At 41.9% G+C, this 24903-nt stretch overlaps 1 protein-coding gene across 1 annotated transcript in view; it reads left to right on the top strand.

Annotated features, from left to right (window-relative positions):
• The window catches only part of LOC111961300 (contactin-associated protein-like 4), a 198404-nt gene that overhangs the window by 100937 nt on the left and 72564 nt on the right, over window positions 1-24903 (top strand). The window contains exons 6-10 of the mRNA XM_023983461.3: window positions 2152-2333; window positions 3512-3652; window positions 12727-13027; window positions 13247-13396; window positions 14344-14515. Of these exons, the coding sequence (XP_023839229.1) occupies window positions 2152-2333; window positions 3512-3652; window positions 12727-13027; window positions 13247-13396; window positions 14344-14515 (946 nt within the window). The remainder of the gene's footprint in view (window positions 1-2151; window positions 2334-3511; window positions 3653-12726; window positions 13028-13246; window positions 13397-14343; window positions 14516-24903) is intronic.

A 24903-nucleotide genomic window follows, 5' to 3' on the forward strand; every position in this document is an offset into this window, starting at 1 on the left:
ACAAAATTAACTTCTGGGAATTTCTCTCGAACAAATGATTTCTCATCCCCCCCAATAGAGTTCAGACACTTGGTAGCAATCTACACCAAGGTGCATTCAAGCTTTTCTGGCTTGTGGGGGCCAACACCATATTAAGACACTGTATCTTGAATGTTTCCTTATTTTGGCACTTACCTGAACATAAAAAGGCTGGTTTCAGATGGCCTCTCAACAAATGACTTTGTGCAGAATATATAATATGTATAAAGATGCTGTACCTTGCTGTGTGCTCGTTGTCATCTATTATTCTATTTCTATCCAAAATGTCTTCTTTAACATCACTGTACCCGAGCAGATGTTCACCAGCATGGTTTATGTTGGTGTCTCAATGGTCTTGGTCAAAGTAGTGCACTATATAGGTATAGGGTACATTTGGGATGTTCCTGAGTTTTGGAAGTCCTGTTTATAACAACACTGCTCTTAATTACAAAGTCATCCGTGCTTAACTCTTGACACTGTGAAGATACTCTCCAGAACGCCGCAAGTCTTGTGTTCAACTTCCCAAGTTCTCTCACGTCACCCGCCGCTCCCTCTCTCCACTGGCTTCCGTTTGAAGCTCGCATCGTTACAAACCATGGCTTGCCTAAGGAAGCTTGTTGAGCGGAACGGCACCTCCGTACCTCAGCTCGATCAGGCCCTACCCCGAAACAAAGGGCATGCGTCATCCACCTCTGGCCTGCTTCGCCTCCCTACCTCTAGGAGGAAGTACAGTTCCCGCTCAGCCCAGTCAAAATGTTCGCTGCTCTGGCACTCCCAATGTGGAACACAAACTCTCACGACGCAGGTCAGCCGAGTCAAATGCACCACCTTCCGAGACACCTGAACCCACCTCTTTAAGGAATACTACGATTAGCACTAAAGTAATGCCTTCTAACCCCCCTCCCCCCTTAAAAGAGTTAGATGCACTATGTAAAGTGGTGTTCACTGGAGTATCATAAGGTGAACTGCACCAATTTGTAACTCGCTCCTGGATAAGAGTCTGCTAAATGACTTAAATGCTAATGTAAAATGTAGATACGACACCTCGTCCCAATCTTGACACTCTGAAAGATTGATCAGAGGAGAGTTGTTCAAGTTTGACACCAGAGCAAAAAAAGTTTTTTTAAGACTACTACTCTGCACGAGACCTCCCTCAGCAATCTGCTCATGGGGATCAGGTGTGGGCCTTAGAGACACCTCCACTCCTTATGTACAGTAGCTGCACTACCTTTTGGCAGCGAGCTCTTTGGCCCCTGCGTCAAAGAGTAATGCTCTATAATTGTGGTGAATAGGGCTATTTGGGAGGCACCCTAGGTATAGGCCAAACTGCCTTGGTGACGGAATAAGTTTGCAGCTCAGTTAATCAATACCAATAAACTGATATTTATTTGTTTGTGAGGCTCGCCCTCAAAACCTCTTAATCGTGCCCCATCCCCATCTCTTCTCAASTAATCTGACATCATACAAATAACATCTACATAATTAATGTKTTAAAGTGACACACATTCCTATTTTCTTGAGGTCCGTGCAGCATGYAATCTCTGTTAATGATGTTGTTGCCTCTGTATGATTCTCAAATGSCACYCTATTCCCTATGTAGTGCACTTAATTTGACCAGGGCCCTGTGTAGGGACTAGGGTGCCATTTGGGATGCAAACGCATCTCCTGTCTGAGGTTCAATTAACTATCTATTGTAGTTTAAAACATTGAAAACACTGAGCCCTCAAGACTTTTKCACTATTCAACTGTTTTTCCCTGAGTCACTTCAGTTGACTGCTTGGAAGTCATGTTGCTTGATAGATTGAGTGGTTGACTGGCGCCTCTCTTACTGCTATTTGTATCTCTTGAATATTTCAGTATGTGGTGACCTAAACACTGAAAACCAKTTGTTGCTTGTGGCACTTTACCTGGGAGGACGAGCTCATATTAATAGCTGGAATGGAATGGTATCAAACACATCAAAAACATGAGTTCCATGTGTACGATACCATTCTGTTWGTTCCATTCCAGTCATAACTATGAACCATCCTCCCCTCACCAGCCTCCAGTGCTGGAAACATTCCTTCTTTTAGCATTGCTTGTCCTAGAAAGGAAAACACTTTCCCTTCTACCARACTCTCTGTTGTATTCTAGGTAAAAGTGCCTCTCCTGGTCCTGAGAGCCACACGGTCGTGTCACTGGGTAGTCTTCTAGATGACCTGCACTGGCACCATGTAGCCATCGAGCGCGTTAGAGGCCATGTCAACTTCACTGTGGATAAAAGCACTCAGCAGATCCAGGTCCCTGCAGAACTCAGTCCTTTTGAGATAAACGAGGTGTGTTGTATGTGACCTGTTCCTCAAATCATTCCACAGATACATAGACACACACACACACACACACACACACACACACACACACACACACAACCAATATCCTGATTCTCTCTGCTCTCCCAAATAGCATGCTCCATTTGTCTCTAACAGATGTGTTCACAGATACTGTCAACGTACATACACAGGAGACACACACACCAGAGACACACACACACGAACAAACAATAAAACTATATGTATTTAGTTAATAGAGTTATAGCTTTCTATAACGGAATGTTAATAGCACTGAATTCCTACAAGAGTGATTCATCCAAGCGCGTACAAAATAATATTCAAATCAATAACAGTCAAATTACCAAATTGCCCTCAAGTGGCTCATGGGAGAATGTTAACATTTTTTCATAATTTATTAATACATTTTTATTTTATCTTTACGCCTAACTCCACTATTTCTATGTCAAACGGTTTTTGTTATATTTTGTCCTCTGTGATGTATAAATGAAGTGTAATATTGGGATTCAAACTCAAAGTTTGAATACATTTCAACTCTATCTGACATGGTGCTGGTGTCTTCTTCTTTAAGCCATAACCATGTGTGTGAGGTGTATTTTTTTTGTTCAAATGTCAGATTTGGTTTAAGACTAAAAAGAAACACTCTGCATGCCCCTGATTTAGCCCCATTTTCGAGTAAAGGTTAACCCGACCTCCTGATTTAGCCCATTTCAGTAAAAGGTTAACCCGACCTCCTGATTTAGCCCATTTCAGTAAAAGGTTAACCCGACCTCCATACAATATTTCTAGACTGTTTTTAATAAATGGGTGTTGGAAATCATTTTCTATTGAAATTGAAACAGAATTCACTTCTGGTCATAGTCTACGTAAGACCTACTGAGACAGTTATGTGTACAGTGCCATTGTTGACCCTACCTGAAGACACAAAATGTGATAACTACTTCCCTTTACTTTAATGTGATAATTACTTAGTTTACTTTAATGTGATAGTGACTTACTTTACTTGGCCTTTTATTACTTCCTAAATATAGGTCATTGATGAACCACTTCCAATCCTATTCTATCACCACTAGTTCAAACATGTTACTATATCATAGTCGCTTGTCATGATAATGTAGGTAAGAACATTTCAGAATGTTAACATTGGCTGGATGTTCTTTCACAAGATAACCTTTGGCGGCGTCCAGTGCCATGGAACACAGAAGGTTATGTCCCTAAGGAACTTCCATGGGTGTCTTGAGAACCTTCTCTGGAATGAGGTGAACGTGAATGATCTGGCCAAGCAGCACCAGGAGGTCTCCATCACGGTATGTTACCTCAGCCTTGGTCGTATAGTGCAGTGTTTCCCAACTCCAGTCYTCCAGGACCCCCAACAGCACACATGTTTGTTATAGCCCCGGACAAGSACACCTGATTCAATTTGTCAASTAATCATCAAGCTCTCATTGAGTTGTATCAGGTGAGTTTGTCTGGGGCTACAACAAAAATGTGTGCTGTTGGAGGTTCTGGTATAGTGCACATCGGAAAAGGTTTTCAGGTGTGCACTAGTTCAGGTAGTCCCTTCCCGTTTAAAATCAGTTTTMATCTGTTTGGTGTTTAGAGAATACGACCCTGGGGAACTTTGGATGGTTTGTAYTGTGCGTATCCTCTGACCTGGTTTSAAGTAGTATTTGTTTTCTTTCAAATACAGTAGTTGACCTTGATTGAGCTTGACTGGCTGTGACAATGAAACAAGTGGAATAGTCCAAAATGTATCTAAAAAAGAACAGATATTTGAGCACAGGTCAGTTTCTGTGTGGTGATGTGTATATTGAGCTGTATTTTTTGGAGTTGCCTTGGAAAATAACAAACATCCTCAACTATTTATGAGGTTTGGATGGTGCTTCCACCCTGCTTTAACCCGACGAAGAATTGTGTATATACTGGACAGCTGTTGTAGTCAATACTAGGGCTGGCACCCCCCAAAAAAACGAACAGCTGACTGAAGACGAGACGGTTGGACATTTTTGCGGTTAAGTCTATTTCTGCCATAACATGGACTCTTAAACATGAAGAAACTTTGTTACTTACTTTCTGAAACAAGCAAACAAGTCTTTGATTTCTCCCACAATGCAGTAGCGCACAGAAATAGAATGATTAAAATTGGCTTGAAACCTCTARCCCTGACAATTTGACTGGTAAACTCATGGGTACACTCRCAATGGCTGCCTCGATTTGTGATGCAATAATTTCCAYGGTCATGTAGAATGTTTTTTCAAATGATGTTAACTAATGCATTGAATTAGGAGTTAGAATACTTACATTTTATTTAACCTTTATTTTATCTCATACTGAGACCAATGTTTCTTTTACAGATGAGCCCTGAATTACATAAATGACCGAAATTAAACACATCMAAATGAAAGCAGGTAGAAAACACAAACACATTCATCCATAATAAGGTCTTTAATCAGCGTTCTGAATTGCCCTAGAGGCACCAGAACATCAAATTTAACAACAGTTTGAAGATTGTTCCACAAATAAGGTGCAAAAAAAACAAAAAGCTGATTTACCTAACTCAGTRGAGACAAAAGTAATTTCCAGAGTTAGCCATCCATGAGACTGGTGTGGTATGTCTGAAGTTTAGTAATGATATTATGGGACTATTTGTAAAAGGKCATTATTAAAAATTATWGTGTATCAACCTACGTGACATCAAAGAGGGTTTTTCTGATATAGAATACCATGATGAGTTCTAAAATTGTTGGCGGTAATAAAGCGCAGTGCGCTATGATAAACTGCATCTAACGGCTTTAATGACGTGGCAGCTGCGTTCATATAGATGATGTCGCCATAGTCTAGGACCATCGACTGAATAATCTGCTTTCTACTATTTAACATGATTTCTATAGAAGCCCATTTTAATTCTCAGCTTCTTAACTAAGTCATCAATATGCTTTTTAAAGACAGCTTTTCATCTATCCAGACGCTCAGATATTTGTAAGCAGGGACACGATCAATATGTACACCATCCAAACTACATATGCTTAAATCATCGGACTTATTTKTATGTGCTCTAGAGAATAACATATACTTCRTTTTACCGRCATTCAGTACTAATTTCAGGTCAATAAAGTTTTTCTGTAATACAATGAAGGCAGACTGTAGTTCAGATAGAGCCTAGTCAACCGTGGKGRCAATAGCATACAAAACAGTATCATCGGCATACAATGCAGGTTACAATTTTTTAGAGACAAGTCGATATTGTTAATGTAAACATTAAGAACTACAGGACCCAGAAGTTCGTCCCTTGCGGTCACACATTTCATACATATCCCAGAGGAACCTGATTTTAACACATTCAGTAGATATATCATGCAAGTTCCTTCCTGTAATCATTTTTAAACCATTATGCGCGAGGCTGATCTAGGCCAATTGAGGAAAGCCTCTGAATTAAGCAGTGAGTGATCAACAGTATCGAAACGGCGCTTTGACAGGTCAACTGAATAGAGGGCAAATGTTGCCTTTTATCCATACAGTTAAACACATCATTTGTACTAGGGATGCAGCAGAGATAGTCATGAACCTGGTTTTAGACACACCCGACGAATATTCATTTGGAATAGATGTTCAAAGATAAGAAAGTTCTTAGCTGAGAAATCAAGGATCTAATCATTTACAGCTACGGCAATAATGTAATGCGCAATATTGGCGATATAATAGAGTCAATATATCGTCAGGTAACAGAAGTATTGGTTAGGCACAGCAATCGGGGTACAAGAGCTGCACATGCAAAAAAAGGATCAAACGTATTGAGCCAAGTGGATATGCCTTTTTTTTTAACGTCAATCTACACAAGTGCACATCTAACACATTATTATTTTTTTAATTTGTTTTATTTATTTTTATTAACCTTTATTTAACCAGGTAGGCAAATTGAGAACACGTTCTCATTTACAATTGCGACCTGCCAAGATAAGCAAAAGCAGTTCGACACATACACAACACATAGTTACACATGGAGTAAAAAAATATAGTCAATAATACAGTGAAAAAAAAAAGTCTATATACAATGTGAGCAAGTGAGGTGAGATAAGGGAGGGGAAGCGCAAACAAATATATAAATAAATAAATAAATATAAAAAGGCCATGGAGGCGAAGTGAATACAACAACAGCAAGTAAAATAAAAACTAAAAAACCACGGAATGGTTGGTTTGCATGGAAGAAAGCGCAAAGTAGAGACAGAAATAATGGGGGTGCAAGGAGCAACAAAAATAAATAAATAAAATACAGTAGGTAAAGAGGTAGTTGTTTGGGCTAAATTATAGGAGGGCCTATGTACAGTGCAGTAATCTATGAGCTGCTCTGACAGCTGGTGCTTAAAGCTAGTGAGGGAAATAATGTTTCCAGTTTCAGAAGATTTGTAGTATCGTTCCAGTCATTGGCAGCAGAGAACTGGAAGGAGGAGAGCGCGTCCAAGAAGGAAGAATTGGTTTTTGGGGTGACTAGAGAATATACCTGGCTGGAGCGCGGGCTACAGGTAGGTGCTGCATTGGTGACCAGCGCTCTGAGATAAGGGGGCTTTACCTAGCAGGTCCTTGTAGATGACCTGGAACCAGTGTTTCGTGGCGACGAGTATGAAGCGAGGGCCAGCCACGAGAGTGTACAGGTCGCAGTGTGGGTAAGTATATGCTTTGGTGACAAAACGGATGGCACTGTGATAGACTGCATCCAATTTATTGAGTAGGGTTTGGAGGCTATTTTGTAAATGACATCACGAAGTCGAGGATTGGTAGGATGTCAGTTTTACAAGGTATGTTTGGCAGCATGAATAAGGATGCTTTTGTTGCGGAATAGGAAGCCAATTCCTAGATTTGACTTTGGATTGGAAGATTTTGATGTGAGTCTGGAAGGAGATTTACGCTAACCAGACACCTAGGTATTTGTAGTTGTCCACATATTCTAAGTCAGAGCCGTCCAGAGTAGTGATGTTGGACAGGCGGGCAGGTGCAGGCAGCGATCGGTTGAGAGCATGCATTTAGTTTTACTTTATTTAAGAGCAATTGGAGGCCACGGAAGAGAGTTGTATGGCATTGAAGCTCGCCTGAGGGTTGTTAACACAGTGTCAAAAGAAGGGCCAGAAGTATACAGAATAGTGTCGTCTGCGTAGAGGTGGATAGAGAATCACCAGCAGCAAGAGCGACATCATTGACTGTATACAGGAAGAGATCGGTCCAAGAATGAAACCGTGGCACCCCATAGAGACTGCCAGAGCCCGGACAACAGACCCTCCGATTTGAACACACTGAACTCGATCAGAGAAGTAGTTGGTGAACCAGGCGAGGCAATCATTAGAGAAACCAAGGCTGTCGAGTCTGCGATGAGGAATGTGGTGATTGACAGAGTCAAAAGCCTTGGCCAGGTCAATGAATACGGCTGCACAGTATTGTTTCCTATCGATGGCGGTAAGATATCGTTTATGAACCTTGAGCGTGGCTGAGGTGCACCCATGACCAGCTCTGAAACAAGATTGCATAGCGAGAAGGTAATGGTGGGATTCGAATGGTCGGTAATCGTGTTTGTTGACTTGGCTTCGAAGACCTTAGAAGGCAGGGAGGATAGATATAGGTCTGTAGCTTTAGGTCAAGAGTGTCCCCCCTTGAAGAGGGGGATAACCGCAGCTGCTTTCCAATCTTTGGGAATCTCAGACGACACGAAAGAGAGTTGAAGAGGCTAGTAATAGGGGTGGCCAAATTTCAGCAGATAGTTTTAGAAAGAAAGGGTCCAGATTATCTAGCCCGGCTGATTGTAAGGGTCCAGATTTTGCAGCCTCTTTTAGAACATCAAGCTGACTGTATTTGAGGAGAAGAGAAATGGGGAAGGCTTGGGCGAGTAGCAGAGGGGAGGGCAGTGCTGTTGTCCGGGGTAGGGTAGCCAGTGGAAAGCATGGCCAGCCGTAGTAAAAATGCTTATTGAAATTCTAAATTATAGTGGATTTGTCGGTGTGACAGTGTTTCCTATCTTAGAGCGGTTGAGCTGGGAGAGGTGTTCTTATCTCCATGGACTTTTACGGTGTCCAAGAACTTTTTGAATTTGGTTTGCAGGAAGCCAATTTCTGCTTGAAAAAGCTAGCTTGGCTGTTCTAACTGCCTGTGTATTGGTTTTGGCTTCCTGAAAGTTGCATATCACGGGGGCTGTTCGATGCTAATGCAGAACGCCATAGGATGTTTTTCTGTTGGTTAAGGGCAGTCAGGTCAGGTAGAGAACCAAGGGCTATATCTGTTCCTGGATCTAAAATTTCTTGAATGGGCATGCTTATTCAAGATGGTGAGGAAGGCATTTTAAAAAATGTCCAGGCATCCTCTACTGAATGGCATGAGATCAATATCCTTCCGAATACCCGGCCAGGTCGATTAGAAAGGCCTGCTCGCTGAAGTGTTTCAGGGAAGCGTTTGACAGTGATGAGTGGAGGTCGTTTGACCGCTGACCCATTACGGATGCAGGCAATGAGGCAGTGATCGCTGAATCTCTGTGTTGAAACAGCAGAGGTGTATTTGGAGGGCAAGTTTGTTAGGATGATATCTATGAGGGTACCCGTGTTTACGGAATTGGGGTGGTACCTGGTAGGTTCATTGATAATTTGTGTGAGATTGAGGGCATCAAGCTTAGATTGTAGGGTGGCTGGGGTGTTGAGCATGTTCAAATTTAGGTCGCCTAGCAGCACGAGCTCTGAAGATAGATGGGGGCAATCAGTTCACATATAGTGTCCAGAGCACAGCTGGGGGCAGAGGGTGGTCTATAGCAGGCGGCAACGGTGAGAGACTTGTTTTTAGAGAGGTGGATTTTTAAAAGTAGAAGTTCAAATTGTTTGGGAACAGACCTGGATAGTAAAACAGAACTCTGCAGGCAATCTTTGCAGAGATTGCAACACCGCCCCTTTGGCCGTTCTATCTTGCTGAAAATCTTGTAATTGGGGATGAAAATGTCTGAATTTTTGGTGGTCTTTCTAAGCCAGGATCGACACGGCTAAAACATCCGGGTTGGCAGAGTGTGCTAAGCTGAACAAAACAAACTTAGGGAGGAGGCTTCTAATGTTGCATGAAGCCAAGGCTATTTACGGTTACAGGAATCAAAAGAGACGCCTGGGGAATAGGAGTGGAGCTAGGTATGCAGGGCTGGATTCACCTCTACATCACCAGAGGAACAGAGGAGGAGTAGGATAAGGGTACGGCTAAAAGCTATGAGAATTGGTCGTCTAGAGCTACTAGAGCAGAGAGTAAAAGGAAGTTTCTGGGGGCGATAAAATAGCTTAAAGGAATAATGTACAGACAAAGGTATGGTAGGATGTAATACAGTGGAGTAAACCTAGGTATTGAGTGATGATGAGAGAGATATTGTCTCTAGAAACATCAGACCAGGTGATGTCATCGCATATGTGTGGTGGTGGAACTGAGAGGTTGGATATGGTAGTGAGCAGGTGTCTATGAAACCAAAAACCAGAACAAACAATGGACAAGGCATATTCTTTAAGGAGAGGCATGCTTAACGAGTGATCAATAAGGGTCCAGTGAGTAGAGTTGGTTTTGGGGGCGATCCAGACAGTAGGCCGGGTAGAGGCTATCGGTAGCAAGATAGCATAGTGGAGGGTCTATTTGTAGATACCTCGTGCGTTTCCGTCGGTAGGTTAGTGGGGTTCCGTGTGGTAGAGGGGATCAATCCAAGGTTAGTATAGTGCCCAAGAAAAAAAAGAAAATAATAATAAATAATAATTGTCCGATATTTTCAGATAGCAGCCGATAAGACAGCTAAGATGCGGTGTTAGGTAACGGGGGGGGTGGTTGGACTCCCTCGGGCAGATAACGTCGGCAGTCAGTCGTGAAGGCCCGTGGGCTCCGTATCTGCAGCAACAACAAAAAAAAAAAAAAACGGGTCCGGATAGGTGACTGTAGCCCAGGAATGGCTGATGGAGCTCCTCAGCTAGCTCCGGAATGAATACGTTCTCGATCGACGTGCCAATGCACGGTTGCGCTGCTAGCTGCACGAATACCAATAGACACACGTTGCACTAGCTAGCTGCAAATCAAGGTCAAATGTCCAGAGCCTGCGGCTGAAATCCGGTGATGAAGTAGAAGAAAAAAAAATCCGGTGATGTGGTAGTGAAAAAGCAGTCCTATATGCTCTGGGTTGATAAATCGGCGCTTGCAGACTGGCAGGTATTGGCCCGAGCTGAAGCTGGCTGGTGTCCGAGTTAAGGGTGAAGACCGCAGCAGTGGCTAACTGACTACTAGCTAGTAGCTAGTTATCTGGCTAGCTTCTGATTGGGGTTACGGTTCTAAAGTATAAAAGAAATAGCAGATCCGTACCACATTGGGTGAGGCGGAATGTATATTCAGTTCCTAAATGGAAAGTGAAATTAAAATATATACGAAATGCATACGAAAAAAAAAAACGAGGACTATTTACACGGGACAAGACAAACACACGTCCGACTGCTACGCCATCTTGGAATAACATCACTGTAGTAAGTTGTTGAAATTAAAATAAAGATTAACTAGAAGTTGACGGGTTAACCGTTGAGTCAGCTAGAGGCTGATTGACTGACCAGGGTCAATTGAACCACCGTTTTCTCTTAAATAAAAAGCCTGCCGAAATAAAATGATGATTAATAGCCTCACTTATCCCATTCTTCTGAGTTATGATACCAGAGTACGACAGAACTTGCTTATGCAGGGAAGAAGATGAATTTGTAAACTTCAGTTCATTTACTGTTTTCTATAATTTAGAAAGATCACCAGCAGAGTCRAAGATGGAGCTGAAAAAGTAGAGAATGCCAAGAGTGTTGAGGTCAGGGCTCTGCGCAGGCCAGTCAAGTTYTTCCACAACGGTGCAAAGCTGTCCTCAAGGCAAAGGATGGCTACTTTGAAGAATCTCAAATCTCAAATATATTTTGATTTGTTTAACACTTTTTTGGTTACTACATGATTCCATATGTTATTTAATAGTTTTGATGTCTTCACTATTATTCTACAATTCTACAAAATAGTAAAAAAAAAAATAAGAAAAACCCATGAATGAGTATGTGTGTCCAAACCATTTTCTTAAACGAGATAGTACATCTGTTTCTCAATTGTCTAAAAGATTGCCAGCACATGCAGTCAAGAGCGGAGTAAAAATAAAGTAAATAAACAAAAAAAATGCTATTCATACAGTTATTACGGTGACCTTGTTCATTTGCTGGCCAAATACCGTCATCTAAAATGCTATGACCCTACTATGACCCTAATGCTATGACCCTACTCAATACAGAAATTGGTTATTTTCATATTGATTGGTCCATTAATTAATTCAACAAATCCATGATGAGAAGGGAGCAGAGAGTCTTCTTTTGTGGAGCTAAATCCCTCTAGATGGTATTTAGCTCTCTCCTGAACACATTTCCATCTTGTAAATGATTACCTTAACCACTCCAACATGAAGTAGGGAGAAATGAGAAATAATCCATGTGGAAAAGATTTTTAGGTTTTGCATCGAAATGAATAAACACCCTCAATCTAAAAAAGAGATGATCAGTAGCCAGAGATGAGACATTACCACGTGTTTAAATGTAATAAGGACGTTAATGAGGGTAATGATTTCATAAAAAACTAAAGAAAGACAGCCAGCCAAAGGATTACACTTTAAGGACATAACATTTTCTTTGTCAKTTTTCTGGGCCTGAAGTTTCTGTTCACTACTGTAGCACACTGTAAGCGCTTTACACTACATGTGTTGCTGTATATCACTTTGACTGCTACTGTTTCCCTCTTGGAGTTACTGAACAGCAAAGCCAAACTGCTATAAAGATACCTCCCTGATATCCCTTTGGGCTAGACAGTACTGTAATACATCACTTTTGCTGCCTCAGCAAGGGACCATGAAACCTTCATTTCTACCAGTATCCAACAACAATGGCCAACATACTAGATGTCCAAACCGTACTCTCAGACACACAGACAGCCTGCAGTCATTACTTCAGAAATCTGCATTTAACTAACCTGTTTAAATCATAACTGAACGCTGTGCTCAACGTTGTTTTAACTGAAGCAAAACAATGATTGAGCGCAGCGCTCAGTATGGCTCAGCCAGTTTAGCTTTTGACACCAGTCCTCTTCGTTTGCTCTGCTAATGTCCTGAGACCATGTCACTATAAGTTTGAGGACTGTCATTATGATAATATGTATTATGAATGTTCTCCTTCAGGAAATGTAGCTGATTAGCTAGATCTCTTCTATTGCTATTCCCGATATACTCAGGTCAGATGGCCCTTAGCTTTATTTCACCTTCTCGCTGAGGTCGAATTAATATTTATGTTTTTCATATTTCGATATTATTATCGTTTTTTTTTCTTTTTTTCTTCTTCAGGGCAATGTGACCTTTACTTGTGCTGAGCCGGTCTCCGTCCCAGTGACGTTCGCAGGCGCCCAGAGTTTCCTCCAGTTGCCGGGTGCAGCTCTACAGCAGAGAGACGCCGGTGGCGGCGGGGTTGCCTTGGTGGCGGTTGGTGTGGCGATCAGCCTGCAGTTCCGGACCTGGAACAGAGCGGGCCTTCTGTTAACCTTTGACCTCCAGCAGCAGGTGGGGAGCCTGTGGCTCTACCTGAGCGAGACCAGAGTCAGGCTGCAGATACACAAGGCTGGCAGGATCCTACTGGACGTTGTCACAGGTCAGATCAATAGTAACATCTGGTTGTTGTTTTACGTTTGTTTTCCATGTGCTGTTTTTATTTCAGAGAATAACACAGTCTTATTACCCGAGATAGCTAATCACTGGAAAAGTAAAACAACCCTAAGACTTTGTTATGCGGAATATCGAGTTATCTGAGAGCAGCTTACTGTTGTGAAACGCTGACTCTGACACGTTGTTGTGTCTGCTCTGTCTACAGGGTTCGGTCTGAACGACGGCCAGTGGCATTCAGTAGACCTGACTGCAAGAAGAGGTCGTCTGRCCATCACTGTGGATAAAGAGGAAAGCTCCACGGCTCATGCCAGCCCATCTTTTCCCGTGGTATCAGGAAACAACCTCTTCTTTGGAGGTAAGAGAGAGCAACACACTTACATCAGACATTGGCCCCAAGTTTTTCCTGACTGTGTCACATGACCAGGAAAAACTCTGGGCCTTAAGTGTAAATACTGCTTGGATTTCCAGGGACTAATCCTAATTGTAGTTAGATAGGCAAGTGTAACTTGACTACTGTTGGTGCATAAATGTATCAAGATTTGAATTGGACCAGTAGCATTTGATCTCTGGGCTTAGTGCAAAGAAGCATATAACTTCTTAACCAGACTGCAGGATCTGTCCTCCTCCAATTTAGCTTCCCTTAGAGCAGTGTTTCTCTGTTTGCCTTCTGAGCTGCTCTCTCTGTCCCCCTCTCCTCTCTCCTCTCCTCCTCCTAATCCTCCTCTTCCATCTCTTTAGCTCTTCTCAGTTCTCTCTGTTCTGCTTCTGAGCTGGTCTCTCTGTCCTCCTCTCTTCTCGCCTCCCCTCCCCTCCCCTCCTCATCTTTCTGCTCCTCATCCTCCGTCTCATCTTTAGCGCCCTTCATTTCTCAATCAGTTCTGCTTCTGAGCTGTTCTTTCTGTCCCTCTCCTCGCCTCCTCTCCTCTCAGCAAAGGCTCTTCAGCAGGCTTGTCATGCCATTTAATTACCTTTAGCCAGCAGTGTAACCAGAGAGCCAGGCAGGCAGGCAGCACCAGCTCGGTGTCCACGGTCTAAACACACTCGAAACCAGGCAGAATAACACTTATGCTTAGAAAATCTCCTGTGTTCAACACTTGGCCTTGAGCTTGAGTTGCACTATATGGTATTTTTTCTAGACAATCATGAATATACTCTGCTTCGCTACTGTATGAACAATGTACATTCATATAAGATATCACATATCTACGCAATTCTTTATCATGGGGTAATGCCCTTAATTGCCTACTTAAGTCCTACTAGGGAATGGCTATTGATTGATGGCTATCGTTTGGTCTAACACAGGTTGCCCGGATAGCAAGACTAACCAGGAGTGCAGAAACCCTTTCAACGTGTTCCAAGGCTGTATGAGACACATCCATGTGGATAATAATGCTGTGGACCTGATCAAGGTGCAACAGATGCTGATAGGAAACTACAGCGACCTGCAGATTGACATGTGTGGAATCATCGACAGGTCAGTACAACAAACCACTCCCTGATTGGATTGTTACTAGGGTTTCAAGACGTTCCCAAAATGTCGAGGTTTTCCTGAAATTCTGGTTGAAGGATTCACAGATTTCCTGTTTATTCGCTCCTGATTGCAGGAATCTTCTAACCGTGATTCTGGAAAACCTAGGCATTTTGGGAAARGTATCGGCATTTTGCAACCTTAAAAATACTTTACCTATGCTTTATCTTCCTGGGTTCACATACATACACCCAAACTTAGCCTGATACAACTCGTACAAGGTACACTGACAAACTCAGCGTGTGGACTATTGGATGATTCAACTTCGTGAGTGTGTACATTTTGTAGATACTGTATGTGCTAGATGTAGTTCTGTGTTGCTTTTAAGATTGTTTTTCTTCAATAAAGTGATTAGGTTACAGGTTTGGTTTTGCTAGACAGAGAACTCCGCGTGCATTGTTTGCTTGTCACTCGAACGCTTACTTATTAAATCCTAASATCTTCTCCTCTGCTTCTCTTGATTGTTTTCTCACCTAACTTTATATGAAGTGGAACCTTTTTTGAGATGAGATGTGCTATTTTGACAATACAATTTATTTACAATACCACAGTGGAAAGTGAAAGGGAGAGATTACACCACCAGGTTGTGTCACACAGATGAGGAATCAGCAGAAGTTACAAGATGGGTCCCATATGAAATATGGAAATATGGAAATATAGACKTATTGTTCAGTGGAGGCCRTAGTTTGGAAATAAGCACTGTTACGTTCCCTGCAGAATACGATTTGTTACAATTATGTCATTGCTTCGGCTGCCCTGTCAACTTTATGCTGTAGTTTAGTTTAGAGAGATTGGTTTGTTTCTTATTCCCGTCTCTTCTCTTGTCTTCCCTTGGCTTTACATTGCTATCCGTTTGGTCAGTATCTCCCATCGCCTTCCTCTTATATTGTCATTGCCGTTACGGCCATTATCATCAAAGTCATCATCATCCAAGTCATCATCCTTTTTATCCCCCATTATCATTCTTATCATCACCACCATCATTACAAGTCATCACCATCACTGCAATCACCCCTCCACTATCACCATCTGTCAGGATTGTTATTGGGTGCATCCCAAATGGCACCCTTTTCCCTATATAGTGCACTACTTTTGATCATAGGCCCTGGCCTGGCCACTATATAGGGAATAGGGTGGGTGCCATTTGGGATGCAGACATTGTTATCTTCATCTTTGTCGTAGTTCTTCCCGTTATCCACCATCTATTCCAGATCGCATTTGATATGAAAGAGACAGCGAGTCAGAGCCACCAAAGACCAGAGCTAATGGATCACTGTCGGCTTCCTCCACGCCCAAATAGGAAAACAATTAATGGGACAATTATCTACTCTCCTTGTGGCCATACATACACTCACACACCGCACACAGTTTTAGCTAAGTCTGTCTGTACTGCTTGTACATAGTCATCAGAGAGAGAGAGAGAAATATCTCCTGCTTCACTGATTTTAATTGAATATCTGCACGTTTCTAAATGTATCCTATTATTTCATTGTCCCCCACAATGAAATCAGGGAAGGGACTGTGGACCTGTCTCCATGAAAACTTGGGGGAATGATGTATCTTGCCATAGAGATCTGGCATTTACAAAATTACTCTGATTGGCCCAATGTGTGTGCGTGTTTTTGGGAGGGTGGGCACTTTTTAAGGAATTTCAAGTGCATTCAGAAAGTATTCACACCCCTTGAATTGTTCCACATTTTGTTGTGTTACAGCCTGAATTTAAAATGGAGTAAATTAAGATTATTTCAGTTGCCTAGGCACAATCCTCTCTTATAAAACGATATACAGTATATTACAGGGATGTGGTAGCCTAGCCTACTGGTGATGTTAAACAGTTSAGATCTGATATTCTGCGCAACGCAACACGAGATGTAGGCCAATGTCATMGGCCAGGGATGGGCAACTTTGAKAGGGGTAGRGGCCACAACAAATCACAACTCCTCATGAGGGGCAGCAGTTGCTCACGTACTGCATACCCAACCAAATATTCCRAGATTTTCATAAAACAACCTCACATATGTGATCTCTCGTTTCTGCACCACGAAATTTTGCGCACGGCAAAAGAGTAGGTTAGGTGTTACTCATTCAGGGCAGCAGACTGCAGGCGTGCAGAGTTACCTGAGCRCACCGGAGCTTCGCTCTGCCACTTCTCACAATGGTGCTTGTTTACTAAAGTTAGATCAAAGCTGAATCAATGTCTTGGAAGATCACATAACCAAATATACAGTGTTTTCTGAAAGTATTCAGACCCCTTGACTTCTTCCACATGTTGTTATGTTACAACCTTATTCTAAAATGGATTAAACMATTTTTCCCCCTCATCAATCTACACACAATACCCCATAATGACAAAGCAAAAACAGGTTTTTAGAAATGTCAGTAAATGTATAAAAGATATTGCATTTACATAGGTAATCAGACCCTTTACTCAGTACTTTGTTGAAGCACATTTGTTAGCGATTACAGCCTCGAGTATCCAAGCTGGATACAGCTTGGCACACCTGTATTTKGGGAGTTTCTCCCATTCTTCTCTGCAGATCCTCTCAAGCTCTCTCAAGTTGGATGGGGAGCATCACTGCACAGYTATTTTCAGGTCTCTCCAGAGATGTTAGATCGGGTTCAAGTCCGGGCCACTCAAGGACATTCAGAGACGTGTCCCGAAGCCACTCATGCGTTGTCTTGGCTGTGTGCCAGGTTTCCTCCAGACCTCACGCTTGGCATTCAGGCCAAAGAGCTCATTCTTGGTTTCATCCGACCAGATAATCTTATTTCTCATGTCTGAGAATCCTTTAGGTGCCTTTTGGTAAACTCCAAGAGGCTTCCATCTGGCCACTCTACCATAAAGGCCTGATTGGTGGAGTGCTGCAGAGATGGTTGTCCTTCTGGAAGGTTCTCCCATCTCCACAGACGAACTTTGGAGCTCTGTCAGAATGACCGTCGGGTTCTTGGTCATGTCCCTTACTAAGGTCCTTTTCTCCCGATTGCTCAGTGTGGCCGGACGGCCAGCTCTAGGAAGAGTCTTGGTGGTTCCAAACTTCTTCYATTAATAAATGATGGGGGCCACKGTGTTCTTGGAGACCTTCAATGCTGCAGAAATCTTTTGGTACCCTTCCCCAGATCTGTGCCTCAACATAATCCTGTCTCGGAGCTCTAAAAACAATTCCTTCGACCTCATGGCTTGGTTTTTCCTCTGACGTGCACTGTAAACTGTGGGACCTTATATAGGCAGGTGTGTGCCTTTCCAAATCATATCCAATCAGTTGAATTTACCACAGGTGGACTCCAATCAAGTTGTAAAAACATCTCAAGGATGATCAATGGAAACAGGATGCACCTGAGCTCAATTTCGAGTCTCATAGCAAAGGGTCTGAATACTTATGTCAATGTAATATATCAGTTTTTTTTTAAATAGATTTGTAAAAATGTCTAAAAACACATTTTTGATTTGTCATTGAGGTATTGTGTGTAGATTGATGTGGAAAAACATTTAGCGCTGTAACGTAACGGGTTTGAATACTTTCTGAATGCACTGACAGCCCTTCAAATTATTRGATTCGGTTATTTCAGCCACACCCGTTGCTGACAGGTGTATAAAATCGAGCACAAAGCCTTGCAATCTCCACAGACAGACAATGGCAGTAGAATGGCCTTACTGAAGAGCTCACTGACTTTCAATGTGGCACCGTCATAGGATGCCACCTTTCCAACAAGTCAGTTCGTTAAATTTCTGCCTTGCAAGAGTTGCCCCGGTTAACTGTAAGTGCTGTTATTGTGAAGTGGAAATGTCTGGGAGCAACAACAGCTCAGCTGCAAAGTGGTAGGCCACATAAGCTCACAGAACGCTACCACCGAGTGGTGTAAAGCTCACCACCATTGTAATCTGGAGCAGTGGAAAAGCCTTCTCTGGAGTGATGAATCACGCTTCACCATCTGGCACTCCGACGGACGAATCTGGGTTTGCGGATATTAGGAGAGCGCTACCTGCCCCAATGCATAGTGCCAACTGTACAGTTTGGTGGAGGAAGAATACTGGTCTGGGGCTGTTTTTCATGGTTCAGGCTAGGCCCCTTAATTCCAGTGAAGGGAAATCTTAATGCTACAGCATAAAATGACATTTTAGATGATTCTGTGCTTCCAACTTTGTGGCAATAGTTTGGGAAAGGCCCTTTCCTGTTCCAGCATGACAATGCCCCTGTTTACAAAGCGAGGCCCATACAGAAATGGTTTGTCGAGATTGGTGTACTTGACTGGCCTGCACAGAGCCCTGACCTCAACCCCATCGAACACCTTTGGGATGAATTGGAACTCCGACTGCAARTCAGGCCTAATCGCCCAACATCAGTGCTCGGCCTAACTTATGCTCTTGTGGCTGAATGCAAGCAAGTCCCCGCAGCAATGTTCTTACATTTAGTGGAAAGCCTTCCCAGAAGAGTGAAGGCTGTTATAGCAGTAAAGGGGGGGACCAACTCCATATTAATGCCAATGATTTTGGAATGAGATGTTTGACGAGCAGGTGTCCACATACAATGGCAACCATGCACAACATACTTGTATGACTGTGTATTTTCATATACCACTCAGTGAAATACCTGTACGATATTTATAGTAAGTTGTACTTGGAGAAAATCAGAACTCACTAAAATGAAAATGGATTGCCCTCCTTTCAGTAAAATATATTTTATCTGACCATCCCTGAACACTTGGGGGAAAAAAGTGACCGTCCCCTATACCCAAAATAATAATTAAAACATAAAGTGGATAGCAGAGAACATGCCTACCATTTACCCTCACTTCTTGGACCAGAGCCCTAGATATGCTGTTTTAAAAATTACATGACAACGTGAAAACATTACATGGCAAAGTGACAGTTTGTATAGTGCTTAGAGCTGCTGGCCAGAAGGTTGTGGGTTTGCAGAGTAAAAATATCTCCTTTAAAAAAAACATTGCATGAATCTATCATTGCATTTGTGGGTCCGAGAAAAAGTAGCCTTTTATAAACGAATTATATATCTCCTCGACTATAAAAGGTTGTAACTCAACATCTGAATGTCATAGAGATGGCCCAAATATATCCCCATATGCATCAGAGTCACGTCTTCCCTCGRGTACTTTGTTTATAGCAAAAAAGCATTGCGGWCTAAAGCGCTGTTATAGATTGCTTTGTATAATCTGCTCCTTTTTTATTTTCTTAAATGTTATACTTACAAGKGGTAGGCCTATGCTTTTTGCCATTTTATTTAACAAAAGGTATGGCGTACCCTCACATACCCCCTTCAATYTGAGCCCTGGTTTTAACTTAACACACCAAGCCCTTCACTGACATATAGATATTTAAAGAGTCCATGGTGGGTGGAGGAATTGGCTGACAAATCTATGGATAGCAGCCTATAATTTTGTCTGTCAAACGGGTGGGCCTACCTCTTATTTCTTAAATAGGAAGAAATCAGCTCCAACACAAAGTTCTCTTGTTGTTAGTGAAGCCTAATTAAAATGAACACTCTTCAAATGAATTACACCTTCTCTAATTAGCGTCCACGTTCTGTAAATTTCAAACCGTCCCTTATGTGTTAGTAAACAGGCAGTCAGAGAGGGTTTGGGATTTTCTTTTTTCACTGGACAGAATCACATAGTAAAAAATGTTTACATTTTAAAGTTAAAGTTGTTATCTTCTAACTCCTCCATTTAACAGACATTACTGTGGTGTAATGTTTGGGGGGATGAAATAATTATTTGATATCCTCAGCATTCTTCTCATTTCAGTGGAACTTATTACATCTGCAGGCGTGTGTGTGTGTGTGTGTGTGTTGGCAAGTGCGAATGTGCGCATGTTTGTGTGTCAGCTGTAGAGAAACCGACAGAGTCGAACAGATAGGTAGAAAAAATGACAACATGCAACGGTACTGTGCATATCAATCAAATTATGTTCAACCATATTTAATGAGCGCCACACATTTCAGTACTATATATTAAACATTAGGAAAATGGTTAGATTCAAACACCAAGGACCGCTTTCCCAGACACAGACTACACTTACAGTGTTGCCTTAAAAGCATTTTCAGTGGACCTTCTCAGCTGAGCATGCCTATCAGTCCAGGAGGAAGCTTAGGCCTGGATTTAATCAGATCGAGCATTAACCAGCGTTGGCCGACATCCGCATAGCAGATGTTTGGCGGTGTTGGAGGTGCAACTGCTGTATAAACTAACATATCGGTGAGCGGCTGCTCTTGTGTGCCACAAACCACTCCCTTTACTTATTATCCCTATAGCGTTAAAAGTTCAAAACGGCACTATCGATTTTCGAAATAGCCTAATGACTCTCAAATGTCTCAACATAATTCATGATCAGGGGATGTATCCATATTAGTCTAATTCGAGTGTTTGAAGGTCTAACATGGCTGCATGGGATTTGTCAGATTATACTCGGGTGCGGTTTCGCTGCATCCAATGGCAGTGTCTGTGGTAAGGCAACACAAGGTGCCGATTGTGGATTTGGCAGCACTGACGCAGTTCCACCTCTGATACTGCCAAAACAACGCTATGCACATGTCAATCTGATTGAATCCAGCACTTAATCTGGGTTCAGAAACCTGGCCTGAAAACCTGAAAAATTGTGTGCTAAAATAAAAATATAATGTTTGACAAGCCTGCTGACTAGGTAATATTCTAGCTGTGAATTTCAGGGAGGTGGAAGGGGCAAATTCTGCATAGTCCACACTTTTTTTCTTTAAATCTTGATACATGTGTTCTTGGATCGCTCTACCCCAGTGGTGTCAAAAATATGTTCTGCGAGGGGTTCCAATTTGGCCCGCAGGTGGTTTGAGTAAAAAAATTGCTGGGGGGGACAAACTCAACATGCTTTAAAATGACTAAAACCAAATCGAAAATGTATAGAAATGATAATGGACCAGTGGAGGCTCCTCAGAGGAGGAAGGGGAGAACCATCCTCCTCTTTGAATTTCATAAAAATAAAAATAGTGAAACAATAAAAAAGTTAGCCTTTTTACATACAACTATACTAAATATATTCACGTTACCAAATAATTGATTGACAAACTCCATCAAAATCCATAATTTTAAGCTAGAGATATSTGCATTGGATGTGTCTCCATCCATCGCATCCGCCGATGTCGCACTTCCGAATCTGCGGTGAAAGGTGACAGAGCTAGAGCAGTGTTTGTCAGAACATAAGACATCCCGAAAATCGATCTTCTAACGAAAATGTCTGTACTGTCCAAGCGGTTTGACCTACAAACTTATGACCACTCTATGGAAAGGGGAGACTCTCAGAACACGATTGGTGGTCTTCATTTTGCTCTACGACCCCCCCCCCCCCACAAGTGTCTGAGGACTCGTCTGAAGTTGGTAGTGTTGATGTGCCAACTTCTGTTTTATAGCGCACAAACCATTTGGGCTACAAGCTATGTGAACCAACTGTGAAAAGGGGAGATTCTCACAAAAATATGTTCTCAGTTTTGCTCTATGACCCCCACAGAGGGACTGATCTGAAGGTAACTAGTACGGTTTTAAAAAATTTATGGAAGTATGAAGGTAGTTTTGTGCCTACCCAAAAAAGGGGTTAAATATGTGTAAAGAAAAAACTTATACAGTACCAGTCAAAAGTTTGGGACATACCTACTCATTCAAGGTTTTTTATTTAGATTATTTTCTACATTGGTAGAATAATAGTGAAGACATCAAAACTATGAAATAAACATATGGAATCATGTAGTAACCAAAAAAGTTATTAAACAAATCAAAATATAATAAGATTTTGAGATTCTTTCAAAGTTGCCACCCTTGCCTTGGATGACAGCTTTGCACACTGCTTGTGCATCTCTCAACCAGCTTCATGAGGAGCTTTTCCAAACCAGTCTTAAAGGAGTTTCCCACATGTTATGCTGGAGCACTTGGCTGCTTTTCTTCACTCTGCGCCGGTCCAACTCATTCAAACCATCTCAATTTGGGTTTAAGTTTGGGTGATTGTGGAGGGTATTCCCTCCTTTGGTCAAATAGCCCTTACAACAGCCTGGAGGGTGTTTGGGTCCTTTTCCTGATGGGAGAAAACAAATGACTAGTCCCCAGTGGATTGGTGTATCGCTTGCGAATGGTGTAGTAGCCATGCTGGTTAAGTGTGCCTTGAATTCTAAAGTAAATACCTGACAGTGTCACCAACAAAGCAACCCCCCACACCATCACACTCATCATGTTCCAAAGTGGGAACCATGCACTTGAAGAAACTTTCAAAGTTCTTGAAATTTTCCAGATTGACTGTCATTTCTCTTTGCTTATTTGAGCTGTTCTTGCCATAATATGGACTTGGTCTTATCCCAAATAGGGCTATCTTCTGTATATCACCCCTAGCTTGTCACAGCACAACTGATTGGCTCAAACGCATTAAGAAGGAAAGAAAATCCACAAATGGACTTTTAACTTCTTTGTGATAGGGGGCAGCATTTTCACTTTTGGATGAATAGCGTGCCCAGAGTGAACTGCCTCCTACTCTGTCCCAGATGCTAATATATGCATAGTATTATTACTATTGGATAGAAAACACTCTGACGTTTCTAAAACTGTTTGAATGATGTCTGTGAGTATAAAATAACTCATATGGCAGGCAAAAACCTGAGAAGAAATCCAAACAGGAATTGAGAATTCTGAGGCTGGTCGATTTTCAACTCATCGCCTATTCAAATCCCAGTAAGACCTGTTTGCACTTCCTACGCCTTCCACTAGATGTCAACAGTCTGTAGAACGTTGAATGAAGCCTCTACTGTGATGTGGGGCCGGATGAGAGGTGTTTCAGTCAGTGGTCTGGCAGAGTGCCAGTTCTTGGTCACGCGCATTCCAAATGATATCGYCTTGCGTTCCATTACTTCTGTAGACACAAAGGAATTCTCTGGTTGGAACGTTATTTAATATTTATGATAACAACATCCTGAAGATTGATTCTCTACTTAGTTTGACAAGTTTATTCGACCTGTAATATAACTTTTTGAAGTTTTCGTCCGACGTTCGCCTGGATCTGCGACGCTACTATCTCACTTGGCCAAAAGCCAGAGACAATGCAGTGCGCCAAATTCAAATAAAATACTATAAAAATCAAACTTTCATTAAATCACACATGAAAGATACCAAATTAAAGCTACACATGTTGTGAATCCAGCCAACATGTCTGATTTCAAATAGGCTTTTCGGCGAAAGCACACCAAACGATTATTTTAGGTCAGTACATAGCCACAGAAAAACACAGCCATTTTCCCAGCCAAAGATAGGAGTCACAAAAAGCAAAATAGAGATAAAATTAATCACTAACCTTTGACGATCTTATCAGATGACACTCATAGGACATCATGTTACACAATACATGTATGTTTTTGTTCGATAATGTGCATATTTATATATCCAGAGAAATTGCAAGGAGCCACGTCAAATAACAGAAATACTCATCATAAACTTTGATGAAAGATACATGTTTTAACTAGAATTAAAGATACGCTTGTTCTTAGTGCAACCGCTGTGTCAGATTTCAAAAACCTTTACGGAAAAAAGCACACCATGCAATAATCTGAGACGGCGCTCAGATATAACAACATTTCTCCGCCATGTTGGAGTCAACAGAAATACGAAATTACATCATAAATATTCCCTTATCTTTGATGATCTTCATCAGAATGCACTCCCAGGAATCCTAGTTCCACAATAAATCAGTTGTTTGTTCGATAATGTCCATTACTTATGTCCAAGTAGCTACTTTTGCTAGCAGTTTAGTACACATGTCCAAACGCTCGTGCAGATCCAGGCGAACGTCGGACGAAAACTTCAAAAGTTATATTACAGGTCGAATAAACTTGTCAAACTAAGTAGAGAATCAATCTTCAGGATGTTTATCATAAATATTTAAATAACGTTCCAACCAGAGAATTCCTTTGTGTCTACAGAAGTAATGGAACGCAAGCGATATCATTTGGAATGCGCGTGACCAAGAACTGGCACTCTGCCAGACCACTGACTGAAACACCTCTCATCCGGCCCCACATCACAGTAGAGGCTTCATTCAACGTTCTACAGACTGTTGACATCTAGTGGAAGGCGTAGGAAGTGCAAACAGGTCTTACTGGGATTTGAATAGCGATGAGTTGAAAATCGACCAGCCTCAGAATTCTCAATTCCTGTTTGGATTTCTTCTCAGGTTTTTGCCTGCCATATGAGTTATTTTATACTCACAGACATCATTCAAACAGTTTTAGAAACGTCAGAGTGTTTTCTATCCAATAGTAATAATACTATGCATATATTAGCATCTGGGACAGAGTAGAGGCAGTTCACCTCTTGGG

Source organism: Salvelinus sp. IW2-2015, linkage group LG4q.1:29 (genome assembly GCF_002910315.2).
Source record: "Salvelinus sp. IW2-2015 linkage group LG4q.1:29, ASM291031v2, whole genome shotgun sequence".
Classification (NCBI taxonomy): domain Eukaryota; kingdom Metazoa; phylum Chordata; class Actinopteri; order Salmoniformes; family Salmonidae; genus Salvelinus; species Salvelinus sp. IW2-2015.